Source organism: Euleptes europaea, chromosome 1, assembly GCF_029931775.1.
Source record: "Euleptes europaea isolate rEulEur1 chromosome 1, rEulEur1.hap1, whole genome shotgun sequence".
Lineage (NCBI taxonomy): Eukaryota > Metazoa > Chordata > Lepidosauria > Squamata > Sphaerodactylidae > Euleptes > Euleptes europaea.
Genome location: NC_079312.1, coordinates 143,723,808 through 143,751,751, shown reverse-complemented (window position 1 = coordinate 143,751,751; position 27,944 = coordinate 143,723,808). Strand labels below are relative to the sequence as shown.

Genomic DNA, 27,944 nt, shown 5'->3' with positions numbered 1-27,944 from the left:
GGAGAAAAATTAAAAATCTAGTCAAACATTTTGGAAAGCTGTCTCTCTCTTGCTTGGTATGCATGGATCGTGATAGTCAGCAAGTACAGATATGAATATCTGCACAGGATCCCATATAATCAGTAATAACAGAAATCGTTGCTGCTAAAGAGTGAGTGGGGAGTCCTTTATATTTAACAGTGATATTTATTACAGATATGCTGAAAGCTTTTATTTGTTTTAAATTACAACACATTGTAATTTCAAAGCAAAAATTAGAACAAAGAGTTTTTCCTTATCTCAGAAGTGTTCTGAACAATGAAAGATCAGAGATTGAGAATGCACATTTGATGCACTTCTCTGAACAATCCAGTAGTCCTTACAACAGGTAATATAAACACAGTAAAATATATGGATATGAACATTTCTGTATACTTTATTTACAAAAAAGACAGAGCTGAACACCAGCATGACCAACAAATCTTCCAAAGCTAAAGTAAATATCTCAAGCAGATTCATTGTGATTGATTCTCAAATGGTAGAATATAGCAAAATTAATGAAAATTACATCTTTAAGACAGAAGGCTTGATTGTCACTGGGTATAGTCATATCCCTGGTTCCATTAGCTGTTAGAAGCAATTGAGATGTTGATCTACATATGATTAGCCTAACAAACTTCAATGAGTTATTCTTGTTTCTTATGAAAAACTGGTGCCATTTTGAGTCAGATATCAGAAAACAATATTACACCAGTAGAGCATCAGGCACTTTATTTCAAGATGCTGCCCTTCTAATGCCAGAGAGATGACCCTAATTGGGAAGCAACCAAATTGGACTGAGGCCTAGAATAAGAAGACTGGAAGGGGAATGCCAGTGAGGGTTATGTGTCTGGCTCCCAAGAAAAACACACAACTTTATTTCACACAACTGAGAGTAAATTATCATCTATGTATGCTCCAACATGAAATATTTCCAAGCCATGGCTAGGCGTCCATCTTTTTAAACAAAATGCCAAGCAATAGTGCAATCTGCAGTTCTCTAATTATTAATCACGAGATTTACTCCTTACTATTTAATATTTACTCACTATTTACTCTTGTATTCTGATAATGTTTCACAAATAAAACTAGACAAACCCACAAACCTTTGATTAAAAAAAAAACTTTTTGTTTTCCTTCCTTGTGATGTTTTTCTGTCAAGTTCTCTTGTGTATTATCCTGTGTCTTTTCCACACCCATTGTTTCTCTCTGGCTCCAAGAGATTTGGGTATATGAAACAGCTGCAGAATCAAATCAGCAGCTGTAGTTTACTGTATAGGTAATAATATAATTTACTAATTATATAAATAGAGGCGGCAAAGTGTCCTTTTAAAAATTACAGACTCAGGACATTACAACCTACATCTGCTTTTCATTCACCCCCGAAGTGAGGGTATATACTTGCTATTCAGCATGGAGAGGATGACATCTGGTCATAATCTGGACATTTAAGTAGAGCAGGGTAATTACTGTTCATTTGAAGGGAAGCATCACTGGAGATGTCAGAAGGACTGCGCCCACGTACCCACGTATCTGGGTGGAGGAATTGCCCAGAGTAGTCAGAGCAGTTGCTATGTCGTGGACGGTAGAAGCCAGGATGAGGCCTATACATCTCTTCAGCAGTATATCTCTTCATGAACAGATAGACAGACATGACACCTGCACTCTGAAGTGGTGGGGGGGGGGAGAGAAAGAAAGAACAAAAGCTATAGTCATGCTGCTTGAAGTTTCTTGTGTGGCCAGCCACTGAAAGAATGGACTAATGTAGACATCATGTCAAACCATGGTTTAATTAACCATGCTACAGTTAGTTTGCTTATCTTATAGCAGGCACTCTGCTAACTGTTGTCAGTTAGGGTTATTGTTGCCAACCTCCAACTGGGGCCTGGAGGTCTCCCAGAATTACAACTGTTCTCCAAACTACAGAGATCAGTTTCCCTGGAGGAAATCGCTGCTTTGGAAGATAGACTCCTTCTTTCAAGCTCCCTTGACCAAAAGGTCTTGAGCTGTAAAAGGGGAGCCTTAATTTCTTTAAGGAAAATATGGTGGATAGATACTGGGCTACCGCCGTTGTTGTTCTTGGATTTCTATCTGCCAGCAAAAAGGGACTGTTTTATCTTTTGTTACGGTGGCAGGTAATTTGATTACCATTGATTGTGATAGGAATTATTCTGGGGGCATTCCAATATCAAATGGGATAATGAATCCACTCTCTTCAGATCACATGGACAAAACCCATCTGAATAAGGTAAATTGCTATATCTTCCATTTAACATCGCTGAAGGGGCGACATTCAAGTGAGCAAGCATGAATGCTCCACACTAATGAGCGACTATTAAATTGCTAAAATAAACTGGAGTTCTCAAAGATGAAAGGATACCTAAAAATTGGGTAGAGCATACTCTCCTAGCATGCATTACAGAGCTGGAGTAATCCCTCCCCATACATTGTCCTCCGGAGGCTCCAGTCCCAAATCTGCAGGAATTTCCCATCCCACAGTTGGCCACCCTACTCTGTAGGAAAATGAAAGGGAAAGAGAAGACGGCAAAACCACCATCTGTCAAAGCAAAGTAGGATTTTAATGGCTGTTGGTGAACCGAGTCCTGGTTTCAAACAAATTAAAATAAACCATGGTTTTACATTATATCTCCCACTAGAGATCCAAACAGTCCATCAGTCAAATTATACCTCTCTCTGGCCTTTCTCCCTGTATTTATTTAGAAAATGTCTTTGGTACCTCTCCAGGGAACCCACCTAAATAAAACAATAAAACATTGAGCAGTTTAAAATGAATTTGACAGTTTCCAGGCTATAACCCCTTAATTAAAAGCCTGGGTAAAAAGAAATGTACCATGCCTCAACATTCCACAGGCTAGCTACCACTATTGAAAAAGCCCTGTCTTTAGTTGCTGCCTGCCTCACCTCTGTATGTAGCGCATGAAGAGCAAGGTTTGAGAAGACCTTTCCTGGAAGCCTGGACAATATGGGAGGAAGAAGTCCTAAATGTTTGTAAGCCCCTAAACATTTAGGGCCTTAAAGATGAGAACCAGCACTTAGAATTGTGTCTGAAAACAAATGGACAGTCAGCGCACATTTTACAGCACTGGAGTGTCAGGATGCTGTTACTCTTATGCGAGTGAGAGTATGCTGTGATTTTGAGGCTGGTATTGTTTTTTGACTGCAAGACTGTTGGGAGATTTGAAAAGGAGAAATTTGGTAATATGAACACTTGTGAAATGCAATCCAATTCCAGCTTGCTGTAAGAATCACCTTTATCCTAAAAAGCTGCAGTGGCTCAGGTATGCCTTACAGGTATATATATCTCATGTCTAGTAAAATCAGTTGGCTCTAATCTGCTAGCCAAGAATTTTCAACCCATACCACCATTCTCCCACTCTCCAAATACTGGATATTGCCAAAGCACCAACTGTTAAACAGGCCACAGTAATCTATGCAGGGAATAGGGACTATAAAGTTCTTTTCTTCCCTCCCTTCTTCTTCCAGCATACAAATGAGTCTGAACAGTATTTCTTCACTTAAATAATTTAATTATGAAATTTAGTGCAAATGGATGCAGTTATGGCCATGGGCACAGATGGCTTTAAAAGGGGATTGGATAGATTCATGGATGAGAGGCGCATCACTAGTTACTAGCCATGATGAAAAGGGAACCTGCACACCCAGAGGCATGGCTATCAGTATTAAAAGGCAACATAAAGGGAAGGAGCTATATGCTGGCCCTCTAGGGCAGCTAGTTGGCCACTGTATGAAACAGGATGCTGGACTTCATGGAACACTGGTTTAATCCAGCAGGTCAGCTCATATATATAACATAACTGTGCCGAACAGGAGTTGGCAGGAACCACTGGTACAATAGTACTGCTATCTCGGGATCAATATTAGTGCTGATGCAAGAGGAGAGGGTCCTCCACCCCCCAGCATTAGAGCCCTTATCTAGGATTATACAAATCACACATTTGAAACAGAAATTCCTAGGATCTGGGCACAGATTTTCACTATTATATTATTTGCCCTACCAATGATTTTTACATCAAGATAGTAAATACCCCCAGCCCCCACCCACATAAATGGGCTGGAAGGCTAAATCAATTTGGCCAAAATCTCCAGCAAATACAATGAGCAAGGCAATGTAGAAGTGTTCTGAATTTGGCATAGAAAGAAACAAAATGTGGTACTCTAAAAATGTAATTGTATTGATAGTGGGTTTGCCTGAATAAACATGCAGCAAAAAACAAAATAAAAGCATAAACAAGTAAGTGCTCCTTTAAAGAGGATATGTGAAAAAAATCTTTTAAATCTACTAAGTATCAAGACTCATACCTTGGGATGCCATTGTACTTCTTCCCAGTGAAAGGGGCAGACAGTCTGCACAAGTTTGCTACAAACTACTTTGTCATTGAAATGTAATCTTAAGAATTCATTTGTAAAAAAGAAATTAAGCAATCCATCAAAACTAATCCAGTTCTTATTTAAGACAAATATGTCCCACATGTATCCTCTAATTAAATACATGAAGGTGAAGCCAGGGTGGGAGGCTCATGGTTGGCACATACTTTCCATGAAGAAGGCTCCGAATTCAATTGCTGATATTATCCAATTAAAAAGAGTGGCATTAGGAAAGGCCTTTCTCAGTCCCAGACCTTGGAGAACCATTATCTGTACTGCAGGCTATACTGAATTAGGTAGGCCAGTGGTCACACTTGGTATACAGCAACTTCACATATTCAAAACATTTAAGGGAGGGGCTGGGGATCAGTGGTCATACTTTGTACACAGAAGGTCCTTAAGTCAATCCTTGTCATCACCAGTAAAGGGTATCTGGTAGCATGTGTTCCAGACATCCTGGAGAGCTGCTACAGCCAGAGGAAGATAGCACTGAGCTCAGAGACTAATGACCTGACTCAGTATATGTATGTTCATACAAGTTAAAAAGCAGAGTGCTGCATAGCTTCAGGGAGGCTTGCAGTTCCTTGAATTTTAATGAGATAATTAGCCCATTGGGAGGGAAGGCAGCATGGTATGGCCTGATCTCATCAGATCTCAGAAACTAAGCAGGGCTGGTACTTGGAAGGGAGCCCACCAAGGAAGACTCTGCAGAGGAAGGCAATGCAAACCACCTCTGCTTCTCAATGGCCTTGAAAGTCCCTTGCTGGGGTTGCCATAAATTGGCTGTGCCTTGATGGCACTTTATACACACAACTAGCCCACTGGCAGGATAGAACCCTCTGTTGTCCACCTACAGTCACTTGTCATATGGCTGAGTTCTAAGACTTGCTGAATTACAAGCTGATACTTGAATTAAAAGCAAATGCTTGTTGGAAAGGACAATCATGTAAGAGGAGTTACTCTGCCATTTTTGGATGGGATGAATCTATTACTAACAGATGAAATGAAGAACCTGGGGATACTATTGGACCCTACTTCACTGATGGAGATACAGATAAATGTTGTTGCCCAATGGTTAATTAACATCTGGCTTGAAAACTGACTCTTTGTTTTGACTCAGACAAAGTAGGAACACCAATCCACACCACTGTAATCTCAGGTCTAGATTACTGGCTGCCTTAAAGACAACCCAGTTTTAGAGTGGTTGCCTGTTAGCTTCTGGGCTCAATTTAAGTTGCTGGTTTTAATCTTTAAATGCCTATGTGGCCTGAGCCCACCCTATAGGAAAGGCTGCCTCTCCCCATACAAGCCTTCCTGTCAACTATGTGAGCTACACCAACTCCTTTCCCATCTCTTTCTGCCTTCCCATAAGAGAGTGATGACTGTGATGGCCTGTTCCAAGGTATTTGTTGATGAGCTCTGGAACAGAGTTCAAGTGGAAGTCCACACAGTACCTTCTTCTCCCATTTGCAACAAGTGTTATAAAGTGAACTATTTTAAAACTGCTTTTAATTTAACTTAATTCAGCTGGCTGTGTTTTATAGTTTGTAGATTTATTGATATTTGACTTGTTTTTTTATAGATAAAGTTGGAATTGGCCTATTTTATAATAAGTTGGATATTTGTTTTTGTAAATGGCATTTTCACCACAGTGAGGAAAACTGGTATTGATATTGAGATATATTACTAAAAACACAACTTAAACTAGATAACATGTTAGGCACATAGAGACACTGTAAAGCTCCCTAGTCCTCTGAGACCATAACCATTTCTGATAGCCATTTTAGTAAGCTCACAACCAATGCCTACCTCTGTTAGGAGAAAAGAGATAGCAGAAAAAGCAAATGACCACCCGTATTTGTAAGTGAAGTACGTCTCAGAGTCTTTGGTTCTATTGAGCATTTCATCATTGATGCTGGAGATGTACAGTACAAGCCCCACAACTAGAGATAAACCTGGAGAAGCAAGAACACAAAATGAAAAAACATTACTTTACAAAGACCAGTTCATGCAACCCTTCAGCTTCCTGAATGTCCTGTCCTACATATGTAGCAGAGAGAGGAAGCAGAATCCTGAGAATTAAAATGGGCTGTAGAGCCAATGTGGTGCAGCAGTTAGAGCATCAAAAAGGATCTGGGAGACCCAGTTTCAACTCCCAACATGGCCATGAAAACTTTGTGGGTGACCTGGGACTAATTACACACTGTCTAACTGACCTCACAGGGCTATTGTGAGGATACTGTGCATGATGTAAGCTGCTTTGGGTACCTATTGGGGAGAACAGCAGGGTATAAATGAAGAAAATAATCACTCAAATAGAAGAATTAGGGAAATTTTTTTAACCTGTCCCTCTGCACATTGAAAGTTTTGTACTTACTGAGAATGATTAATGCAGGGGAACTTTGAAAAACATAATCCCACCCCTGAAATCAGACGTACAATCCAGACCTCTGCACTTTTACATCTCATTCTGCTGCATGTCTAGACCAGTCGTAAGAGAAAATTTGTGGCCTGGGATAGGAATAAGTCAAAGGCACTCCTCACCAATGACAACCACAGATAACCAGCAATACATATGGGTAATGTGCACATATATCTTTAAAACATACCCGATGGTGCAGAGTTTAGAGTGGCAGACTGGGAGACTTGGGTTAGTATCCTTATTCTGCCACGGAAACTCACTAGATGATCTTTGGCCAGTCACACAATCTTAGCCTAACCTATATCACAGGGTTGTTGTTGTGAAGATAAAATGGAAGAGGGGAGAACACAATGTTGTAAGCTGCTTTGGGTCCCCATTGGGAGTAAAAGTGAGGTACACACATCTAAATAAAGAAATGCTCTGCTAAAAACTTCTCTTTCTTACATTCAGAGACATACAGCACATTTCTGAGAGCTGTGGCAGCCAAGGACAGCGTGGCCGCGGTGCAGCCGAAACGCCTCTAATGAGGTTTCGCAGCTGCTCCGGGAGGAAAAAAGAGCTTTTTTAAAAAAAAGGAAAATAGGAGGAAAAGCCCCATAGAGAACATCGATGCTGCAACAACAAAAAGGTGGCGCAGCACCGCCTTAGCTTTAGGGGGCGTTCTGGGCTGAAAGGGGTTAGGAAGCTGCCTAGCAGCAGCTCTGCCCCCAGAACACCCTGGGAACACCTCCTGGGATGCTAGGGCGAGGATGCTGGCAGGACGCCAAGCCAGCGTCTGAGGGCCGTGCTGCCGCTGCACTCCAAAGGGGCCAGCGTAAGTGCCCCAATGCCAGCATCTGTGCCAGTTTAGCAAGTGGCATGGATGCTGGCGTAGGGGTCATGCCTTCTCCAAAGCCCATTCAGCCCCCAATCTCAGGAATGGGCTGATACAGTCATTTCTGATAGCAGCTCTTAGATGTGTTATGTCTTTGGACATATACATATATTGGGCATATTGGGTGTCAGGGTTGGGTCTGATGAGTCCTCCTTATCCTCCTCATCAAACCTCATCAGACCTGACCCAACCCTGACACTGGGAGCACTATATACAAAATAGCATGAACATTTACTTTGAATTCAGTGCCAAGTATCTAACATGAGTGATATTTATAATTTTTAAAAAATCTCATCAATTTTAAGATTCCACCATCTTAAAACTCACCAGACAGAATGAAAAAGATTCCAGACACAAAAGCCAAAATGGTTCTATGGGGACGAATGTGCCCAATATTGCTCAGAATGAATCCAATAAACATGAAGAAGAGGCTGACTAATGGGAAAGGGGTGGCAGAACGAATCATCTCTGTAAAAGGTAATAAGGGAATACAGAATGAAAAAGTGTTACATGATAAGATACATCATGAATGGGAAAATACTTTCTGTACTCCTAATTCATATACCCCCCTAACAAGCCCCCCTAGATATGGGCATTCTCCCTGATAAATGGACTAATTATTTTCAGAGTCTATATGAGGATTTTAGTCAGGATAATACACTACTAGGGGTTGAAAACCTAGATCCATGGCCTAAGGTTAGCCCTCTTGAGATAAAATCTCACATTTCTAGGTTAAAAAATGGAAAAGCTCCCGGCCTAGATGGTACTCTACCTGAACTGCTAAAAGAAAATATAGACTGGTGAGCATCATTTTTGGCTCCCCTGTTCACTTATATTGATTCAACTGGACGTACCCCTAAAGACTGGGGGACGGCTATAGTAGCTCCAATTTATAAAAAAGGCAACAAAAGAGACCCAGCAAATTATTAGCCTTTTAAATATCATAAGCAAGTTATACTCTAGGCATCTATTAGATAAATTTGTAATCTGGCTTGAACAAGAAAATCAAATTGCACTAGTGCAAGCAGGTTTTAGAGAGGGAAGATCTACAACAGAGCACTGTCTGACATTACAGCTTATGACTGAAAAGTATGTGGCAAAGGGCCCAACTTCTTTATATGCTGCCCTTATTGATTTAAAGTCAGCTTTTGATTCTATCTCTAGGCCCACCCTTTGGCAGAAAATGGAAGCTTCTAATATAGACAGATGACTTTTCTTTTTAATCCGAGCAGTACATAAACAATAATCACTTAGAGTGAGATGTAGTCCAAAAGGCCATCTTACCAATCCAATAAAAAACTTCTAGGGGTGTTAGGCAAGGGTGTCTTCTATCACCACTGTTATTCAATTATTACATCAATGACATAGTAAAGATTATGAGAGAGGTTAACTTACATCCTCCTAAACTGGCTGACCGACATTTACCAATCCTGTTGTATGCAGATGATGCTGTACTGTTATCTAGAACACCAGTTGGGTTGAGAAGAATGATGGATAGGTTTGCAACTTTTTGCAAAAGTGAACATCTCTTAATTAACTTTGATAAAACCAAAGTAATGGCATTTGGCTCGCACCCAAAAATTAGGAAGTGGGTTATGAAGGGGAGTAGGATAGAGCAAGTTAACAAATATAAACATCTAGGGGTTGTTATCCAAGACACAGGATCAATGACAGCACATTGCAACTTTTTATCTGAACGTGCGGCAAGATCAGTACATTCCATCCTAAAGTTTTACCATTCTAAGGGAGGCTTTTATGTGCCAGTGGCCCTGAAGCTGTATCAAATTAAAATCTTGCCTCAGTTGCTATATGGCAGTGATGGCGAACCTTTTAGAGACCGAGTGCCCAAACTGCAACACAAAACCCACTTATTTATCGCAAAGTGCCAACACGGCAATTTAACCTGAATACTGAGGTTTCCTCCCAGCTCGGCAAGGGGGGCGGTGGCGGGGAGTCCAGGGAAGGGGGGCGGCGGCTTTGAAGGGCTCCGCGCTGCCTGCAGGCAGCGCAGAGCCCTTCAAAGCCCCCGCCACCCAGCTTCAAAGCCCCCGCCGCCCAGGGAAGGGGGGGGCTTTGAACGGCTCCGCGCTCCCTTCAAAGCCCCCGCCGCCCCCGCGCGTGCCCACAGAGAGGGCTCGGCATGCCGGACTTGGCACGCGTGCCATAGGTTCGCCAACACGGCTATATGGTGTCTATCTAGGTCCCTCTATATCTTGTTTAGACTCTCTAGAAAAGATACAGTCTAAATTCGTTCGCGCTATTTTGCAGGTTCCCCCCCCCCCCCACTGTGTATCTAACACTTTAACTCGACTGGAGACTGGGGTAATGCGGATTAAGACAAGAGTTCTTCTTCAATCAGCTTATCAATGGCTTAAGATAAATAAAAATGGAAGAGGACTACTTCAGCTGAATCTTTCCAGCCTAAATGGATACAGGCAGTTAGAAACCATTTAGGGAGAGTGGGCTTCTGAGGTTAGACTATGAACAAGCAAAAAGCTTAGTTAAACAAAGGATTGAAGATGTAGAGCAACAACACGATCTTAACAAGACACCAGGTTTCAGAGCCCCTATAAAATCTAAACATATTATGGCCCCGGCCCCTTATCTCTCACAACTTGAAGCCCACCGAATTAGGAGAGCCTTCACTTTGGCAAGATGTGAGGCTATGCCCTCGGCGTTACTGGATGGTAAATACAAAAAAACCCCACATATCTAGAGAGGCTCTGCCCATGTTCCATGGGAGAGGTGGAGACAATGAAGCATGTCTTTTTTCGATGCCCATATTATAGTGGTCTGAGGGTTACGTTTGTCCATCCTATAATAGTTAAATTCACAGAAAGTCCAGAGCAGGTATGGCTGGATAAATTATTAATTGATAAAACCCCTATGAGCTCAAAACAAGTGGCCAATTTTTATGCTGGTGTGATAAAAGCCCGGAGCAAGAAAAGGGCCGATGGAAAGGATAAGGAAATTTAATAAGTATAGAAACTCTGCTCTAAGTTTTATACTGCAAATAGTATTTTATCTAAATATTGTCGAAGGCTTTCACGGTCAGAGTTCATTGGTTCTTGTGGGTTATCCGGGCTGTGTAACCGTGGTCTTGGTATTTTCTTTCCTGATATTGGTATTTTCTTTCCAGTATTTTATCTGTGTTTTATTTGTCTTGTTACCAGTTTTTTAAATGTAAGGTTTGAGATTTTTGATTTGTAGCATAGGAATGCAATATTATATTTACTGGTCTACGACTGCAATAAATTATTGTTATTATTATTATTATTCATATACCTATTTAGTCTTGCTTTAAAAATTTTAATTCAGCATGCTCGCTCTCTCCCTCTCTCTCACACAAAGGAGCACATATACATGCAGAGTGAACTTGCTGGTACACTGAGTTGATTGAAACTATATGCAGATTTTATACCATTCCTTTTCTAATTCTGAGGCTTGGATCCTACGAAGTGCACATATAACTTAAGGATGGGTATGGACATAGTTCTTTTCTTGTCCTCCTTCTTACTCCAGCAGCCACCTGAGACCTCTAACCTGCTGATGCTGGAGGTTGCCTGGCTCACATGCTCAAAATCCATTAGGGGGGCCAGCAGTACACAGAAGGAACCAGGAATTTCTGCTGACACAAGTGAAAGGTGAGGGCAATTTTACCTGGTCCCCCTCCTCATTGCAGCCCCTGGGCCACATGGTTTTTTGACCCTACATGTCCTGCAACCTTTAGCATCAGGATTTTGTAGGTCTCAGTGGGGTGCTGTGGTAATGGAGAGGGTGGGAAAGAATGGTGTCTTTACATACATACTCCATTAGATCCAAGTCATTGTTTTCCAGTTGTATCTCTAGCTGGAAAAAAAAAAATCACCGCTCATATGGAAATGCCAAAAGAAAGGAAGAAAATAAAAGTTGAGGTACTCTGATCTTCACCATATCAGTCTGCAAAGGGTAATAAAATAGAGCGGAATGGAATAATACACTATTAATTGATACTTATTATTTATGAATCCACTTTCACCTGCAAAAGCAACAAGATAAAACTGTCCGTTCCAGAAATAGTGTTGTGCATTGCTATAGCAACAAGAAGAAATCTTAAACAGGCACAGACACACATATATACATACACACACGGATGACCCATATTCCTCCTGAAAATTGACTCCAAATATTTTTGTCAAAATAAAATTTGTTAAAGCAATTTTGGAGGGGGACATTATTTATTTTTTAAAACAGATTGTTCCTGACATGTAATAATTTAAATATTTAGAAAATGTCAAAAGACAGCTTCAAATTTAGGAGCAGTGAAATTCAATAATGTAAATATCATTGAAAAAAACCTTCATGAAACATCCTTTTTAATTCTGAGTGTAAGAATATAAAAAGAAGAAAACTGCCATGCTGGATCAGAGCTCTCTGACATTGGACAGTTAGATGTCCTGGAGCTGTTTACCGTGTGGCATTTGAAGGTGGATACCTTCTGACATTTCCCCCCAGATTCCGTGTGGGTTTTTTTCTGTGTGGGCTTTTTTCCGTGTGGGCTTTTTTCTTATGTGCATTTATGACCGTGGTTTTTTTTGTGTGAGCAATTTTCTTGTGGGCTTTTTTCATGTGGGTTTTTTTCTGGTTACCGAAAAAACCCACATGAAAAAGCCCACAAGAAAATTGCTCACAAAAAACCCCCCACACAAGAAAAAAGCCCCCATATGGAAAAAAGCCCACACAGAAAAACCTCACACGGAAAAAGCCCACACAGAAAAAAGTCCACATGGAAAAAAGCCCACACAGAAAAAAAAAACCACACGGAAAGAAGCCCACACGGGGAAAAGAAAAATACTCACATTTGAATACTTAATATTATTTATTTATTTTGTTTTTAAAAAATTACAGCCATAACATAATTTTTACAACCCACAACATAACTTTCACAACTATTAACATTAACAATTACTTAATAAAAAATAACTAGATCAGAAAGAACCATATTTTATTATTTCCAAATCATGAAAAACACTTTGTACTGGTATGATAATACCTGATAATTATTCATTTTTTATTCTTAAATTTCACATTAATTTTATTCACACTTCTGTAAAAGTCTCTTATTTGTTATATAACTATATACTTTATTCCTTTACAGTGATTATTTGAGATCAAATTAAAGCCATTTCACTGTTTTAATATCCCTGCCAATTCTTTCATTTGACATGAAAATGAAGCTATTTCACTGTTTTTATATCTCTGCCAGCTGTTGAAAACAAACCCGGAATGAATGGGGACCCCCTGGATTAAATGAGGGACCAACATTCAATAATAAATCGAGTAAATAATAATTCAGATATAAATCTTTACTGCAAATTAGCCAATCTCCTTAAGTAACTTTTTCTTCCACCTGCTCATACTCCTGTACAGAAGTGGCAACCATGTAATGTAGTGCCTCGTATCTTCTCTTTTTCACCTCTGGGCGACCTGCTTGTTCATTAGCCAATGTTAATTTGTGGCAAGCCAGGTCCCTCTGCAGTCCATCAAATAGAAACCACACACTAGGACAGGGACGGGGAACCTTTTTCCTGCCAAGGGCCATTTGCACATTTATAACATCATTCGGGGGCCATTCCAGGTGTAGATCTCCTGGTGGGGGAAGAGAGGCTAGGGTTGCCAGATCTCCAGCCACTACCTGGAGGTTGGCAACCCCAGGGGAGGCCATGCAGAGAAGGCCTGGAGGGCGCCCCCGCTCCCCCGGTCCTCCCCCCTCCCAGGCAGGAGGCCAGCCAGCGGTGGGCCCGAGCAAACAAGGCGCCAGGGGGGCGCAGCCCACGGTCGATCGGCAAGGGAGGAAGGAAGGAAAACAGAAAGAGGAAAAGGGAGAGAGGGAGAAAGAAATGGAAAGAGGGGGAGAAAGAAAAGGACAGAGGGAGACAGACAGAGACAGAAAGAGAGGGAGAGAGAAAAGCCCCACACACACACCTGCCGGCCCCACGCAACCTGGCCCCAGGCTCCATGCCTTCCCCCCCAGAGTCCACAAAAGGCCCCCCGAAGCCCAATCGGCTCCTGCGTGCATGCTCTGCCACCGGGAGCCGCGGGCCTCTTTTCCCCCTCCCTCTCGCTGCTCAACAGCCGACAGGCAGCGAGAGGGGCTTACAGTGTGCCCCAGCGTTCCTGCACGCTGCGGCTATAGGGGGCAGCGTCCCTCCCCCTCCTCTTGCCGACCAACAGCCGTCAGTCGGCGAGAGGAGGTCCAGAGGGTGTCACAGCGCCCCTGCAAGCCGTGGCCCCAGGAACACCCTCAGGGAGGGCTACCCTGCACCACGCCTCCGCGGCAGGGCCCCGGAGCTCCCGAGGGCCACAAAAAATGTCCTCGGGGGCCGCATACGGCCCCCGGGCCTGAGGTTCCCCATCCCTGCACTAGGATGACTGCAGTGGAACAGGGAATTAAGAGCGTTGTGAAATCCTTCACAACAGTTGGTAGTTTTGGTGACCGTTCAAGGGCTGCATCATGATGATTCCATATTCTTATAGGAAACTGAGGATCTCTACCTGCTGCACCCTCGATATATGTAGAAAAGAAGTACGTGAGCACCTCATTGTAGCTGTCTTCATCTGGAAATGTGGCGGCAAGCTTTTCAAAAACACTTCTTACATCATCTATTGGGACAAAGGCTAATGCAGCAAGAGACTTCAGTGTAATTTTTATGTTCATATTAGTTTCATATTCAGTCTTCAAGCCAACATTGTTGATTTTCCTAATGAGACTCTGACACAGATGAAAATAACACCCTTTGACCTCAGCATGTGGAAAGCAATCTGTACTGCATTCATACAAGCCTTCTCAAAATCGACTAAAACCTTTTGAGGTGCCAGATTTGGAATCAATAGCTTCATTATTTGAAACATTCTATTATAGGTGTCTGTGTTCTTTTTTTGGAGTAAAATGTAAATACATGGCGGATATGAATTACCCACCTTGCCATGCCACGTGTACAGTTGGTAAAACATATTTGGCACTTTATCAAATGTGCCATCTCCATAAATGGTATCTTTGTTCAATTCGAGCATAAGAGCTCTATCACCTAAAACCAGAATTCTGTCCGGATTCTCCACACCTGAATCGTGAAGTATGAGTTGACTGTACTTTTCACGGATGTCAAAATTTATGGTTTTGGGGTTAGGCAAATTACCATTTGTTCTGTGATAGAGAAGACTTCTTGTGAGGGATGATTGTCTGGGCATATGGGCCAATATATCATTATTTAACGCTGACAACACATTTCCCATCACATTGCGAGGAGTAGCACTTACTGCTCCCATGTCTTCCCTCATTTTGCTTCTGGCAATGTTTGCTGATGCTTTTTGAGGACAGGAATCATGACAATGCTCTGTTGGTTCTTGAACTACGTTGCCATCTTTTGTTTTTATAATTGAATGGCACTTTATAGAGCGATTCTGTCTGCATCTCCAAGTCACCACTCCATTGACAGTGCGAAAAGCGAGATACTCAAACCCCAAGTAAATCATAACATCATTGTTCTTCTGGCTTCTTGAAAACTCCACTGTTTGCACTACAAAAATAAAAAATAAAACTCATAATGTACATTTAAAAATTAACATCTGTGTGAGAACTCCAGAGGTAACGGCCTGCTTCTCTGAATTGAAGGTACTCAGAAAGCCATTTGTTGTCAAGGTAACGGATGGCCTTTCAAATGGACTATGAAGGTACTCATCATTTTAAACAAATAAGATGTTTGCTTCCAAACATATTGTGAATATGGAAATTTTTCTACTTTGAGTATTTTTCCACGTGGGCTTCTTTCTGTGTGGGCTTTTTTCCATGTGGGCTTTTTTCTGTGTGGGCTTTTTTCCGTATGGGCTTTCTTCCGTGTGGGCTTTTTTCTGTGTGGGCTTTTTTCTTGTGTGCATTTATGACCGTGGGTTTTTTTTGTGGGCTTTTTTCCTGTGGGCTTTTTTCATAGAACCGGTTTTTTTTCTGGTTACCACACTGTTTCTGGGCTTGAAGTTCTATTCCTAGCACTCAGTAGTATGGTTAAAAATTCTCACACAATTCTCACACAAGCCTATTTTTTTCACCCATTGGAGCAAACTTTGTCCTGTTTCTCTTCAAACTGAAAAAAAAAACCAAGAAAGTAGATTCTGACATCAAGGCTAGCAAGGACAGGTCTCCTTTCGCTTATCCTTCATGGCTGGATGGTCTGGCCACTTTGGGACTAGGAAATTGTAAAATGGAAGCAAGTCTTGTTATGGCAAAGGGCAACAGGAAATAAAACTCCCCACCTCCCTCTTTCACACCCTCACCTGTTCCAAAGTTGTTCGCAGAAGAAGAAGAAGAGTTGATTTTATACCAGGCTTTTGGCTACCTTAAGGAGTCTCAAAGCGGTTTACAATCACAATCCCTCCCCCTCCCCACAACAGGCACCTTGTGAAGTAGATGGAGCTGAGAGAGTTCTGAGAGAACTGTAACTGGTCCAAGGTCACCCAGTAGGCTTCATGTGGAGGAGTGGGGAATCAAACCCAGTTCTCCAGATTACAAATTAGAGGAGGGAAAGTGGAAAAAACAAAACAAAGCATTTCCCATTCTGCAGCCCTTTGCTGATGGTAATGCAGGTGCAAAAATGCTTTCTTCCAACTCAGTCTAACCCAGAAGATGTCCCCCTACTCTGACTTGGCTGATCTGCCCACCTGGCTGATCCCACCATGGTAACGTTGAGACTAGACCACTGTAATGCATTTTATATATGTCTCTCCTCAAAGTCACCTTGGAGACTGCAATTGGCACAGAACCCCGCAAGTTGGTTATTATCAGGGGCTAGGCAGAGCATGCATATTACTCCCATTCTGTGATCACTCCATTGGCTCAGTTCTAGGTATTGGTTCACATACAAAGCCCATCATGGCCTTGGTTCTTCATATCTCCAGGCAAGGTTGCCAACCTCCAGATGGTGTCTGGAGATCTCCTGCTATTACAACTGCTCTCCAGGCGATAGAGATCAGTTCGCCTGGAGAAAATGGCCACTTTGGAAGGTGGGCTCTATGGCATATTCCATTGAAGTCCCTGCCCTCCCTTCTCCAAACCCTGCCGTCCTCAGGCTCCACCCCCAAAATCTCCAGGTATTTCCCAGCCCAGAGCTGGCAACCCTATCTTCAAGACCATCTCTTCCCCTATACTCTATCACGACAGCTTCGCTCATCAGAGCAGGGCCTCCTGCAGGTGCCACCCTGCAAATGGGCTAAACCATTACAACTACCCATAAAAGTTCATTCTCTGTTGTGGCCCTTTATGGGATGGCCTGCCTGATGAGGTCAGGAAGGCTCTCACCCTCCTGGATTTCCACAGACTATCCAAAGCTGAACTGTTCAGGAGAGCTTTTTTAACACAGATAATTAGGGCTGTACTACAAAGAATGGTTTTGAGAAAGGATGACTGTGGACTATACTACTGTGTACTATCTGTTGATGTAAGTATAATCCTACTGTGTAATCTTTACAACATTTAATGTGTCATGTAAATGCTTATGTTTTGTTTTCAGATTTCTGCAATTCAAATCCTATTGCATTGCTTATAGGATGTCCCATCCTGTTGATTGCATTTGACATGCACTACAGATGCCTTGATACTCAGTGAGAAAGGCAAACTAAAAACAAACAAATAAATAAATCTGTTTCCTAGTTTTGAAAAGCAAGTGTTCAAATGGACACACACGCCTTCCCCAACCCATATCCCAAAAACCACTTACTGAAAACACTAACTGTTGATTCAGATGTAACTTGGACATTCATTGGCATGATGTACTCTATTGTGAAGCACCTCCCACGCTCTTCACCTGCAAGTGAAAAAGTGTATTTTATACTTCAACAAATTGATTGTTTAAATTAAATATACCAACTTCTTTTCCTTCCAGTGGTTTCAAAGATTTTCAGGTCAAGAAGTTTACATCCAGTATTGAACAGATCTTTAAGGACTGAAACACTTGTTTTGTTAAAACAGCATATGTAACAGTGTAATAAGCCAAAGAGGAGTTGTCAACTGATATGCATCTCTTAGAACATATGGTATAGAATTACCTTTATTCTACTATTCTGATGTTATAGAATAATGGAATGGAAAAAGGATGCAAACATCATTTGAATATATAAATATATATGAATAAACACACACACTGTTGCTTCTCCCCTTCCTTGGCAGGGCATGAATTGGTCAATGGTGGGTGATGACAACCAAATGGTGGTAAACTCACGACGACGCTGCAAGAACATCTTGTCGGACACTTATGAAATCCTATGAGATGGTAGTGAAGACTGCTAAAAAGGAGTATTTTGCAGCCTCCATTGCATCCACTAGCTCTTGACCAGCACAATTGTTTAGAATGATCGGGTCTCTTACATCCTTAGAAGGATGTCCAAATTTAATTACGAATTCGGCCCATAGCTGTGAGGCGTTTGTGAGCTTCTTTGCAGATAAAGACTTTTTTAAAAAAAAGATATTTTATTAACATTTTCAAGAAAAAATAAACAAATATATACACATACATTCACACAGTTTGCACTCCTTCGGGGAGTCTATTTCATCTTACATTTCAAACATCTTATACATTGTTCTTATATTCTACATTTTAGATAATAAATTCCTTCTATACTATATAGTAAATTTTATAAGCTGATCCTTATATCTAACAATCTATCCTTTCCATTTAACATAATCAAAATAACATTCCCATTTCTTTTGGGATTCTTCAGTCGTCTTCTCTTTCATCAAGCTGGTCAGTCTGGCTATCACCGCAAATTCGTCCATCTTTTGTTGCCACTTTTTGCAGATGAAGTCTTGTCGCTCTGCCTTGACCTCCCTGCCAATTTGGATAAGGGATCTCGAGGCCCCTTGCCCATCTTCTGGTTCTATTTTGGACCATTTCAGTTGGCTTTCTCAGGCCGATGTTGACAGGATCATGTTGGCTGTGAGGCCCACCACATGCCTCTTGGACCAGCGTTCATCCTGGCTGGTCAAGGCCTCCGGATGCAGTGTGGGAGACTTGTCCCTCAGTTTGGGGACTTTCCCGGGGAGTTTGAAAGAGGCAGTGGTGCATCTACCATCGTTAGATCCTAGGAATCTTTCCAAATACTGCCCGGTATTGAATCTTTCATACCTGGGTAAGGTAGTTCAGAGAGCAGTGGCTGAACAGCTACAAGTTTTCCTGGATGAGACATTGGCTTTGGATCCATTCCAGTCAGGTTTTTGCCCTGGCCATGGAACGGAGACGGCTCTGGTCGTCCTCACAGACTATCTCTGCCGGCAGCTGGATCGAGGCAGATCAGGGCTGTTGATACTCCTTGATCTGTCAGCAGCCTTCAACATGGTCGACCATGATCTCTTAGACCATCACCTTGCCCACATTGGAATCCAGGGTACAGCCCTTCAATGGCTGCGCTCCTTCCTCCACAGTCAAGGACAGAGGGTTGCGCTAGGGGAGGAGGTATCATAGGAGCACCCTTTGGTGTGTGGGGTTCCACAAGGTGCAATCCTTTCACCCATGTTATTTAACGTCTATATGTGCCTCCATGCCCAGCTTGTCAAGAGTTTCAGAGTGGGGTGTCATCACTATGCTGATGACACCAAGCTGTATCTGTTAATGGGTGGTCATCCGGACTCTGCCCTGGACACACTGGCCAGGTGCTTGGATGCTATGACAGGATGGTTGATGAAAAGTCGACTGAAATTGAATCAATTGAAGATGGAGGTCCTATGGTGTCATGGCCAGCCTGTGATCCATGATAGTGAGGACTCCTCGGAGGAGGTGGGACCCTGGGTGTCAGCAGGGGGCTGGCAGGAAGACCAGAACCAGACACCCTCGGAGTGCAGCCACTAGGCAGCCCAGAGGCACCTTCCCCACCAGAGGCAGCCCCAGACCCTGGCCCCAACCCAGAGGAACCTCCCCCACCAGAGGCAACAGCCCCTGACCCTGGCCCCAGCTCTCCAGTGTCACCAGTCCCCATGGAAGGCCATTGCAGAAGACTGCGCACTGAGATACAGGAATGTCATCGCAGTGTGAAATTGGCTGCCAGATATAAGCTACGTGGGGCAAGCTCAGATGAAGAGCGTTGGCAGGATGGTTCCTAGAGGCAGGATTCAGCAATAAAGCTCCTGAAAAGGAGTTTCAGGGTGTGGGTGCAACTTGTTCGCCAAATGCAGAACCTACTGCCACTGTTGTGATTTACTCCTGAACCTACATGACCTTGGACTGATAACCGGCTCTTGCAACACTTTTGGCTCCTAATAGACTTCAGACTGTTTTGACTTCGTTTGTGCTTCTTCCCAGCCCAGTGCCTGAGAGACTCTGTAACCTGACTCCGGCCGCAGATAAGCCAGCCAGGACATATGGCTTGGTTGGGCTGGCCCTTGGGTAGGGAGCTGACTCCCAGCTCTTGAGAGCATGCAATTGACACCTGCACCTGCCATCAGTAGCCTGGGTGTGATCCTTGATGCCTCCTTGACAATGGAGGCTCAGGTCACAGCCGTGATCAAGGCAGCCTTTTCCCCTCTCTGCTGGGCTCGGCAGTTGGTGCCTTGCCTCTCCCGCCCTGACCTAGCCACAGTGATCCATGTGACTGTCATCTCCAGGCTGGATTACTGTAACTCGTTCTACATGGGGCTGCCCTTGAGACTGACTGATCCGGGAACTCCAGTTGGTACAGAATGCCACAACAAGGCTCCTTACTGGGACCTTGCTGAGGGAGCATATCCAGCCAGTGCTCCGCCAACTGCACTGGCTCCAGCTGGAACACCAGATCAGGTTCAAGGTGCTTGTTTTGACCTTTAAAACTATGCACAGTCTGGGACTTTCACACCTGCAGGACTGCCTCTCCTGGTACACCCCACAGAGAACATTACGTTCTACAAATAGTAATCTTCTGGTGGTCTCTGCCCAAAGAGTGTTAGGCTGTCCTCGACCAGGGCTAGGGCTTTCTCGGCCCTGGCCCCGGTCTGGTGAAACTCCTTTTCTGAGGAGACCAGGCCCCTGCGGGATCTTAAAGCTTTCTGCAGGGCCTGCAAAATGGAGTTATTCCACCAGGCCTATGGTTGAGGACATCCACGGCTTTCCATCTATGCAGGCCTCCCTATCTCCCCCTCACCTGTGTTTCACATTGACTATCAATCTGATGTGTGAGGATGCTGGCTGTTTGCAGGCCTTGCAGTGGCCTTGTGCTCCAAAATGAGAGCCACTTGTTAATTCTATTTTATGCATGTTTTTATGGGACTGGAAATTATTGATCCTATTTATTGATTGTAAGTGATGTGATTTTATTGTATTTATTGTATGAAATTTCTTGTTTTAAGTCGCCTTGAGCCCGGCTTTGGCAGGTGGAGGGTGAAGTATAAAACCAACCAAATAAATAAATGAACAGGTGCAACACACACTCCTAGGCAGTTGAAACTGGTTTGCTCTGGATACTGTATATCCGAAGGGTATGAAATATGAATACTCAGATCTTTGCAAAAGATTCCATAAGACAAACATAAAAATGTGAGAAAGAATTCAAAGGAGAATCAAAAGCATAGAATTCAAGGCATGAAGTGTGTGTGTGTGTGGGGGGGGAATTGGAGCACTTATGGTTTTCACAGCAAGAGATGTTCACAGGTTACCCCCCCCCCCCCATTGGCTCCCTCTGAATAGCAACCCTAAACTTCCTTGGTGGTCTCCCATCCAAGTACTAACTAGGACTAACCCTGCTTAGCTTCTGAGATCTGACAAAATTGGGCTGGCCAGGACACTTCTATTAGCAGGTGATTTTGAGAAAAGGCCTACACAGTTAGTAGAAAAGTGGCTAGAGACAAGCTCCAATTTAGTCTTGTTCCATTCCTGCAAGCTAATCCACATTATCAAAATATGGTCCTTTATGCATGAGCTTTCCATCCCTTAGATATGACCTCGTAGCCAGCCCTCACAAATCCCAGTTAAATCCCGATTCTTCGATCTCTCCTGAGATCAGCCCAGGTCAAATCATCCTCCTCTCCATGCATAAGCCAAAGAGCAGGACAGGGGAGCTGGGTGTGTGTGATTTTTTAAATAGTAAGCACTACAGCCAATTACAAAGTAGCATTTCAAGGGGCAGGGACTCAAATGCTTCCTGATTTTTCATATTTCAGCCAGCGTTCTCTCTGATCAAATTTATCACCAAAAATGGGTTTTTAAATGATGCTTGGGTTTTCCCGCCCTCCTTATTCCTTTCCTTTAAAACTGCTTCTTTTTGTGAAAGGTTTTTTACACAGCACTTGGGTTTCCGCGGGGGGAGGGAAGAGGGGAACTGGATGTTTTTCTCACATTAAGCACTACAGCCAATTACTAAGCAGCATTTTCAAGGGCTGGGGACTCACACTTCCAGACTTGAGCTGGTGATTTTGCTGGTGCATAACATTTGCAACAGAAAATTGTGGGACGAGCGAGCATCGAGCCCTGGGTAAAACTCCCATGCATAAATGACAAGTATCTATACTAATAGCATTTCCCTTGCTTGCTAGAATCAGGCAAGAACCAGAAAGAGAAGTATAATTCATAATGTAGACTGTTATTTTATGGACATAAGCCATGTTATAACTTTTATGAAGACCAACCAAAATTACACAATGCAGCGTGCAAGCTTTTGAGAGCTCCAGAACTGGAGGATTTGAAAGTTTGCACACTGAAGAACTTGTAACCAATCGGTTACAAGTTAAACACACTCAAGACTGAGGTGCTATTAATCAATATGCATTTTCATGAATTAGATGAAAACAATTGGTTAAGCCAAAAATCTCAAAGTGGGGTTTCTGTTAAGTATCCGGATATAGGCATCTCCTTGTTTAATGATAGCAAATTCAATGTTAATTATTTACCATTTATTTTTTAAAAATTAAAGATACTACACTAAAATATTGTCGAAGGCTTTCACGGTCAGAGTTCATTGGTTCTTGTAGGTTATCCGGGCTGTGTAACCATAGTCTTGGCATTTTCTTTCCTGACGTTTTGCCAGCAGCTGTGGCAGGCATCTTCGCAGGAGTAACACTGATACCCCTCTGAAGATGCCTGCCACAGCTGCTGGCGAAAAGTCAGGAAAGAAAATACCAAGACCACGGTTACACAGCCCAGATAACCTACAAGAACCAATACTACACTAAGTTGGGAATCACTGAATTTATCACTATTTGATAGAAAAGCTGTAAAAATGGTACTTCCGAAATTGCCATACTTGTTTCAAAACATTCTGATTAAGATCTCAGATAAAAAGCTAATGGAATGGCAAAATCTGTTTAATAGCTTTGTCTGGCAAAAGAAAAGACCTAGGTTGCCCTGGTGCGATGCCCAGAATAAGAGGAATGAAGATGGCTTGGCAGTTCCAAATATTACGTTATACTATACAGCAACTAGCTTAAATTGGCTAGCCTCATGGCTTGATAGAAGTGAACCGGATGTGGTAATGATAAAACAATTCTGACATAACAATTCCACTTAGGAGTTGGCTCATTTTGAGCAGATCAGGGAGGATGAAATCCTGTATGAACACCTCTTAATTAATTCAAATGTAAGAGAACTTCATTCCAGGACTAGATGAGTTTGATTGCAAACAATGGGATCAGGTTGGCTTGGATAGATATTGTGACTGGGTAAAAAAAAATGGACAAGTAATGTAGTTTACCACAATATTCGGATGTAGTAACAGAGGCATTCCAATTTTTCAATTCTATCAAATTAGAAAGAGAATTAACTTCTTTTGAGTTTCTTTTTCTTACAAAGTATAAATGTTCACTTTTTAACTTTTGTAAACTGTTGTGCAATATTATTTGGGGTATGGGACAATCTTACTTTTAAAATGGCAGAAGGCTCTGGGTTCTGTATTAAATACAAATGTCACATGTTTTTTCACTCAATCGCTCTATAGTCATTTATGCATGGGTACTTGGACTCATGTTTGCCCCGTCTGACTCGGTTGTTTCTTGGAGTTCTGCACGAGTTTTCCGTCCTTTCAAAATGACCTCACAATGTCCAGGTCTTCCGATTCCTCTGTTAACCTGACTCTTCCCTCTCCCCTGAACTCAGCCCGGCTGAAATTGCTGAAATTGCTGCGCAGAAGACAAAGCACGGGCCAGAAAAGATTGGCTTTCTCTCACTGTCAATCACAAAGCAGCGTGTAAAGAGGTGGTGAATCAAATACTTCCTGCTTCCTCAGAGCTCTTTCTGAGCAAAATAAAGGCTTTTTAAAACCGAGGGTTGGATTTCTCCCCCCACTTTCAGATTGCTCTGTTTTTTGTTTTTTGTTGTTAAAATGCTTTTTTATGAGGTAATTGAGTTTTTTTGGGGGGGAATCTTCTCTCACAGTGAGCACTGTGAAGTAAGCCAATTACAATGCAGTATTTAAAGGGGCAGGACTTGATTTGAGCTTTGAGACTGCTGGTGCATAGATTCCCAACAGGAAGGTGTGGTTCCAGCGAGCAACAAACTTCAGGTAAAACTCCCATGCATAAATAACCTATCTTTCTCAGTCAGTCTTAGTCTGCGTGAAAATGCAATCAAGATGATGCATCAATGGCATTTTTCCCCTGCCAGACTAGCAAGAATTTATAAATCTGTTTCTAGCAATTGTTGGTATTGTGGGAAAATTAATGTAGATTATATCCATATGTGGTAGACCTGTACATGTGCAAGAAGCTATTGGCAAATGGTGACAGTTGCGTTAACGCACAGCTTTGAATATGTTGTTGCACCTTCTCCAGAATTATTTTTGTTAAATTATGTGGAATCTCATCCCCAAAAATTTTGGACATCCACATTATGCATTATTTAAGCTGCCAGAATAGCAGTAGCTAAGGTTTGGAAGGTTAAAAAGACACCAACATGCAGAGCATTTGTAGAGAAAATTAAATGTTCTTATTTAAATATTAAAATATCAATATTTCTAAAAACAAAGATTTGTCTCGGTTGGGTAAAATTTGGAAGGGTATTATCAATCGTATGGAGCAATTGCTATAATGTTACATAATATATGTTGTGGCTTGAATTATTGTTATATTTATTTATATCAATAAAAGCATTTTTAAAAAGGTGGAGAAGTCATCCAGCAGAAACTCCTGAGAGTTTAGTGGATCTTGGAAGAGGAATTTTGGGGGGGATGAGAGGATTTCAAAATGATTTTCTCTCCCACAATTCTCATAAGATTTCTGCTTGTAATTACTATTTATATTCATAATATCTATAAAGACAGACCTCTCCCCCTTTCTCCCTGCTGTCCCCTAAAAAGTTGTGTCTGAGGATTGGGGGAGTCAGGGAACAGAGTGGGACACCGCATAGATGCACCTTGAGGAGAACATCAGCAGCCTACTTTTTTTTAAAAATAATTTTTATTTTTGTATATAGGGATACAGAAAAAAGAAAACCGATGATGGGGGGAGAGAATGGGGGAAAATCAAAGAAAGAAATATATCTGTGCCCAAGCGTCAATATAATACACACACACACCCTTTATCAACTTTAGACTTATATTATTAGTTTCTAATCCTAGTCATTAATTTTTCATTCTTCTAAATTACAGAATAAAGAGCAAAAAGGTTGGAAGCACTAAATAATAATTAGTGATCAGGTAATGACTATTACGATAGAATACATACATACATGAACCTTTCTATATCAATTGAACTGAAACTGCAAACTTCAAATGCTAGATACTAGTTTGGCGTTAAATCTGTCTATATTCTATAAAACAAAGGCACTTAAGACTCATGAATACTCTTGATCAAGAGTGTGTGTGGTCAAATTCTAGCATTTTCTTCTCCCCCCCTTCCCCAGGCTGCACCCCATTTTTGTTCCTGACTGTCAGGAGCAGGCCATGAGGATGGTATGCGGTAGTGCGATTGTGCTGCTTCCAGGTGCTGTTGTGCTATCCTGTCCAAGGCCAGTCTATGCCCCGTGTTTAGTCTTCATAGATTCCCATACTGTGGGAATCGCCAAGTACTCCTTCCTGCCTCTTGGAGGGGGGGGGGTTGCCTGGGTAACTGGCTATCTCCTTTTGCTCTTCTATATATGCTATGTACCTTGCCTTTGACCCTTACTAGTGTCCTTTTGAATATAGCTTCTGAAACCTGTCATTCTACCCAATAAAACTGCTTTTGTGGATAGGTTGTCTGCTGAAGTCTGTTTAAGGGGGCCGCAGGACTAGAGCTTACACTGACAGTTCACTGACTCTTAAAGGCAGATTGTGCAGCAGGAAGGAGAAGAGATGTGTCCTGTGAACTCACTCATGGATCCAGCCTGGAGAGTAAAGAGAGGAAATCTTACTCAAGAAGAAAAATTTTGAGGAAGAGGAGGTACAGACTGAGCAAGTGAAGCCAAAATGGGAAAGAGATACTTAAGAGATGAGGAATGATAACAGAAGCAAAATAAAACAGCTGAGCTTAAGACTGAATAAGAGAGAAAAAAGAAGGTATATGTCTAATGAAAATAATCAGGAGAAAAATGAGTTTTGTCAGAGACATGCTGCAGGAGGCAAAAAACTGTTGGAGTAAGCCAAAACTGAGTGTGAGAAAGATGATAAATTAATCATAATACACCACTAATAGGGACATTAATGTTAATAATTATATATAATTAGCAACAAGCACAACAAAAACCCAATTTATCTTACCTGCCAAAAAGCAAACCCTCCAGAGGCCAGAATGCAGAGACATCTTGATTTCAGTGCTCTGGTTTTGGGGTAGGATGATGCCTTCCTCCAGATACAACCAATAGTCCGTGCTTACAGCAATCCCCAGGAGTCCCAAACCACAAATGGCGAACACACTGCTGAGCAGAGTCAGAGCCTTTCTGCTGCAAGTGCTCATTCCCAAATGCATCAGGGTCTGACAGGACAAGACAGAACTCCTGAATGGATGAAGGACAAAACCATTAGAAGTCAACTGAGGCAGCAATCTGTATTAGGCATCACTAAATTCGCTCTCTTTCCCCTGTTCAGATGCATAAAATCCATGGAAAATGGGTCAATGCAGGTTGGACGTTGTGCAATGCAGGTAGGATGAGTTGTTATGAAGTATCCAAATATACTCTTTTAAGTAGTGTTTTCATATCTGTATGCAGGAAAATCAGAAGAAAAGATGTCTCAACAGCAGCTTACAAGGACAGAAAGTGAAGCTTTGCACTACAGGCACAGCAGAAGGCATCAAGCTGACTGGGCCCGTAGTCAACTTCCCGCTCTTGATGGAGTTGAGCTAACACCAGCCTTCTCGGTGAAGAGTCTGAATGTGATTCTGGATGCCTCCCTGTACTTGGAGGCCCAGATCACAAATACTGGCAGGATGGCATTTCTCCATGTCTGCCAAGCCCAGCAGTTTGCCCCTTATCTGACCCACCATGATTTAGCTGCAGTGATCCATGCAATAGTCACATCTAGATTAGACTACTGTAACTTGTTGTATGCATGGCTTCCTTTGAAGCTGCTCGGGAAACTACAAGTGGTCCAGAATGCAGCAGCGAGGGTCTTCACAGGGACTCCATATCGAGCACATATACAATCTGTGCTCCGCCAGCTGCACTGACTCCAGATTGAGTACCAGATTAGGTTCAAGGTTTTGGTATTGACCTTTTAAGCTTTAAATGGTCTGGGACCCTTGTATCTGTGGGACTGCCTCTCCTGGTATACCCCCCCAGGGCATTATGCCCCAAGGGAAACAACCTCCTGGTCATTTGGCTGCCCTCAACCAGGGCCAGGGCTTTTTCATCTCTGGCCCCTGGCCTGGTGGAACTCTCTGTCTAATGAGACACGGACCCTGCAGGACGTAATTCAGTTTCACAGGACCTCTAAGATGGAGATGTTCTTCCAGGCCTATGGTTGCGGACAGTGATGGTCCATACATAAGCTAGCCTCCCTCCCTCTTCTCCTTTCTTCTCTTCCCTTTCCCTTCTCTCTCTCCCTTTTCCCTTCCCATTCCTCTTTTTCTCTTCTCACTCCCCTTTCTCTTTTCCTTGCTGGACCCACTCACAAAGAAATTAATATGGCCCCGGTCATTCATTTTTGGGTTTCCCATTTTTGTCCTTCCTGTAATCCAAATTTGAACAACATGGGGGGGGGGGGGCGCGCCATACTCTAGGAACAAAATCCTAGATTTTTAATTGAAGTGATTTTATAATTAACTAAAAGTGGCTGTATTATTATTGCCTGTATTATGTTCACTGATGGATTGCAGTATGCTGGAAGCCA

At 42.4% G+C, this 27,944-nt stretch overlaps 2 protein-coding genes across 2 annotated transcripts in view; both read right to left on the bottom strand.

Annotated features, from left to right (window-relative positions):
• CACNG1 (calcium voltage-gated channel auxiliary subunit gamma 1) overlaps positions 1-27,944 on the bottom strand; it is a 309,034-nt gene that overhangs the window by 146,718 nt on the left and 134,372 nt on the right. The gene's annotated exons all lie outside the window — the stretch shown is intronic.
• On the bottom strand, positions 1,381-26,607 carry CACNG5 (calcium voltage-gated channel auxiliary subunit gamma 5). The gene is made up of 5 exons (XM_056866832.1): positions 26,376-26,607; positions 17,468-17,554; positions 8,049-8,189; positions 6,235-6,380; positions 1,381-1,684 (listed from the first exon to the last, which is right to left on the bottom strand). Exons 1-5 carry the CDS (start codon positions 26,581-26,583, stop codon positions 1,427-1,429), a joined length of 840 nt encoding a protein of 279 aa, XP_056722810.1. The 5' UTR covers positions 26,584-26,607; the 3' UTR covers positions 1,381-1,426.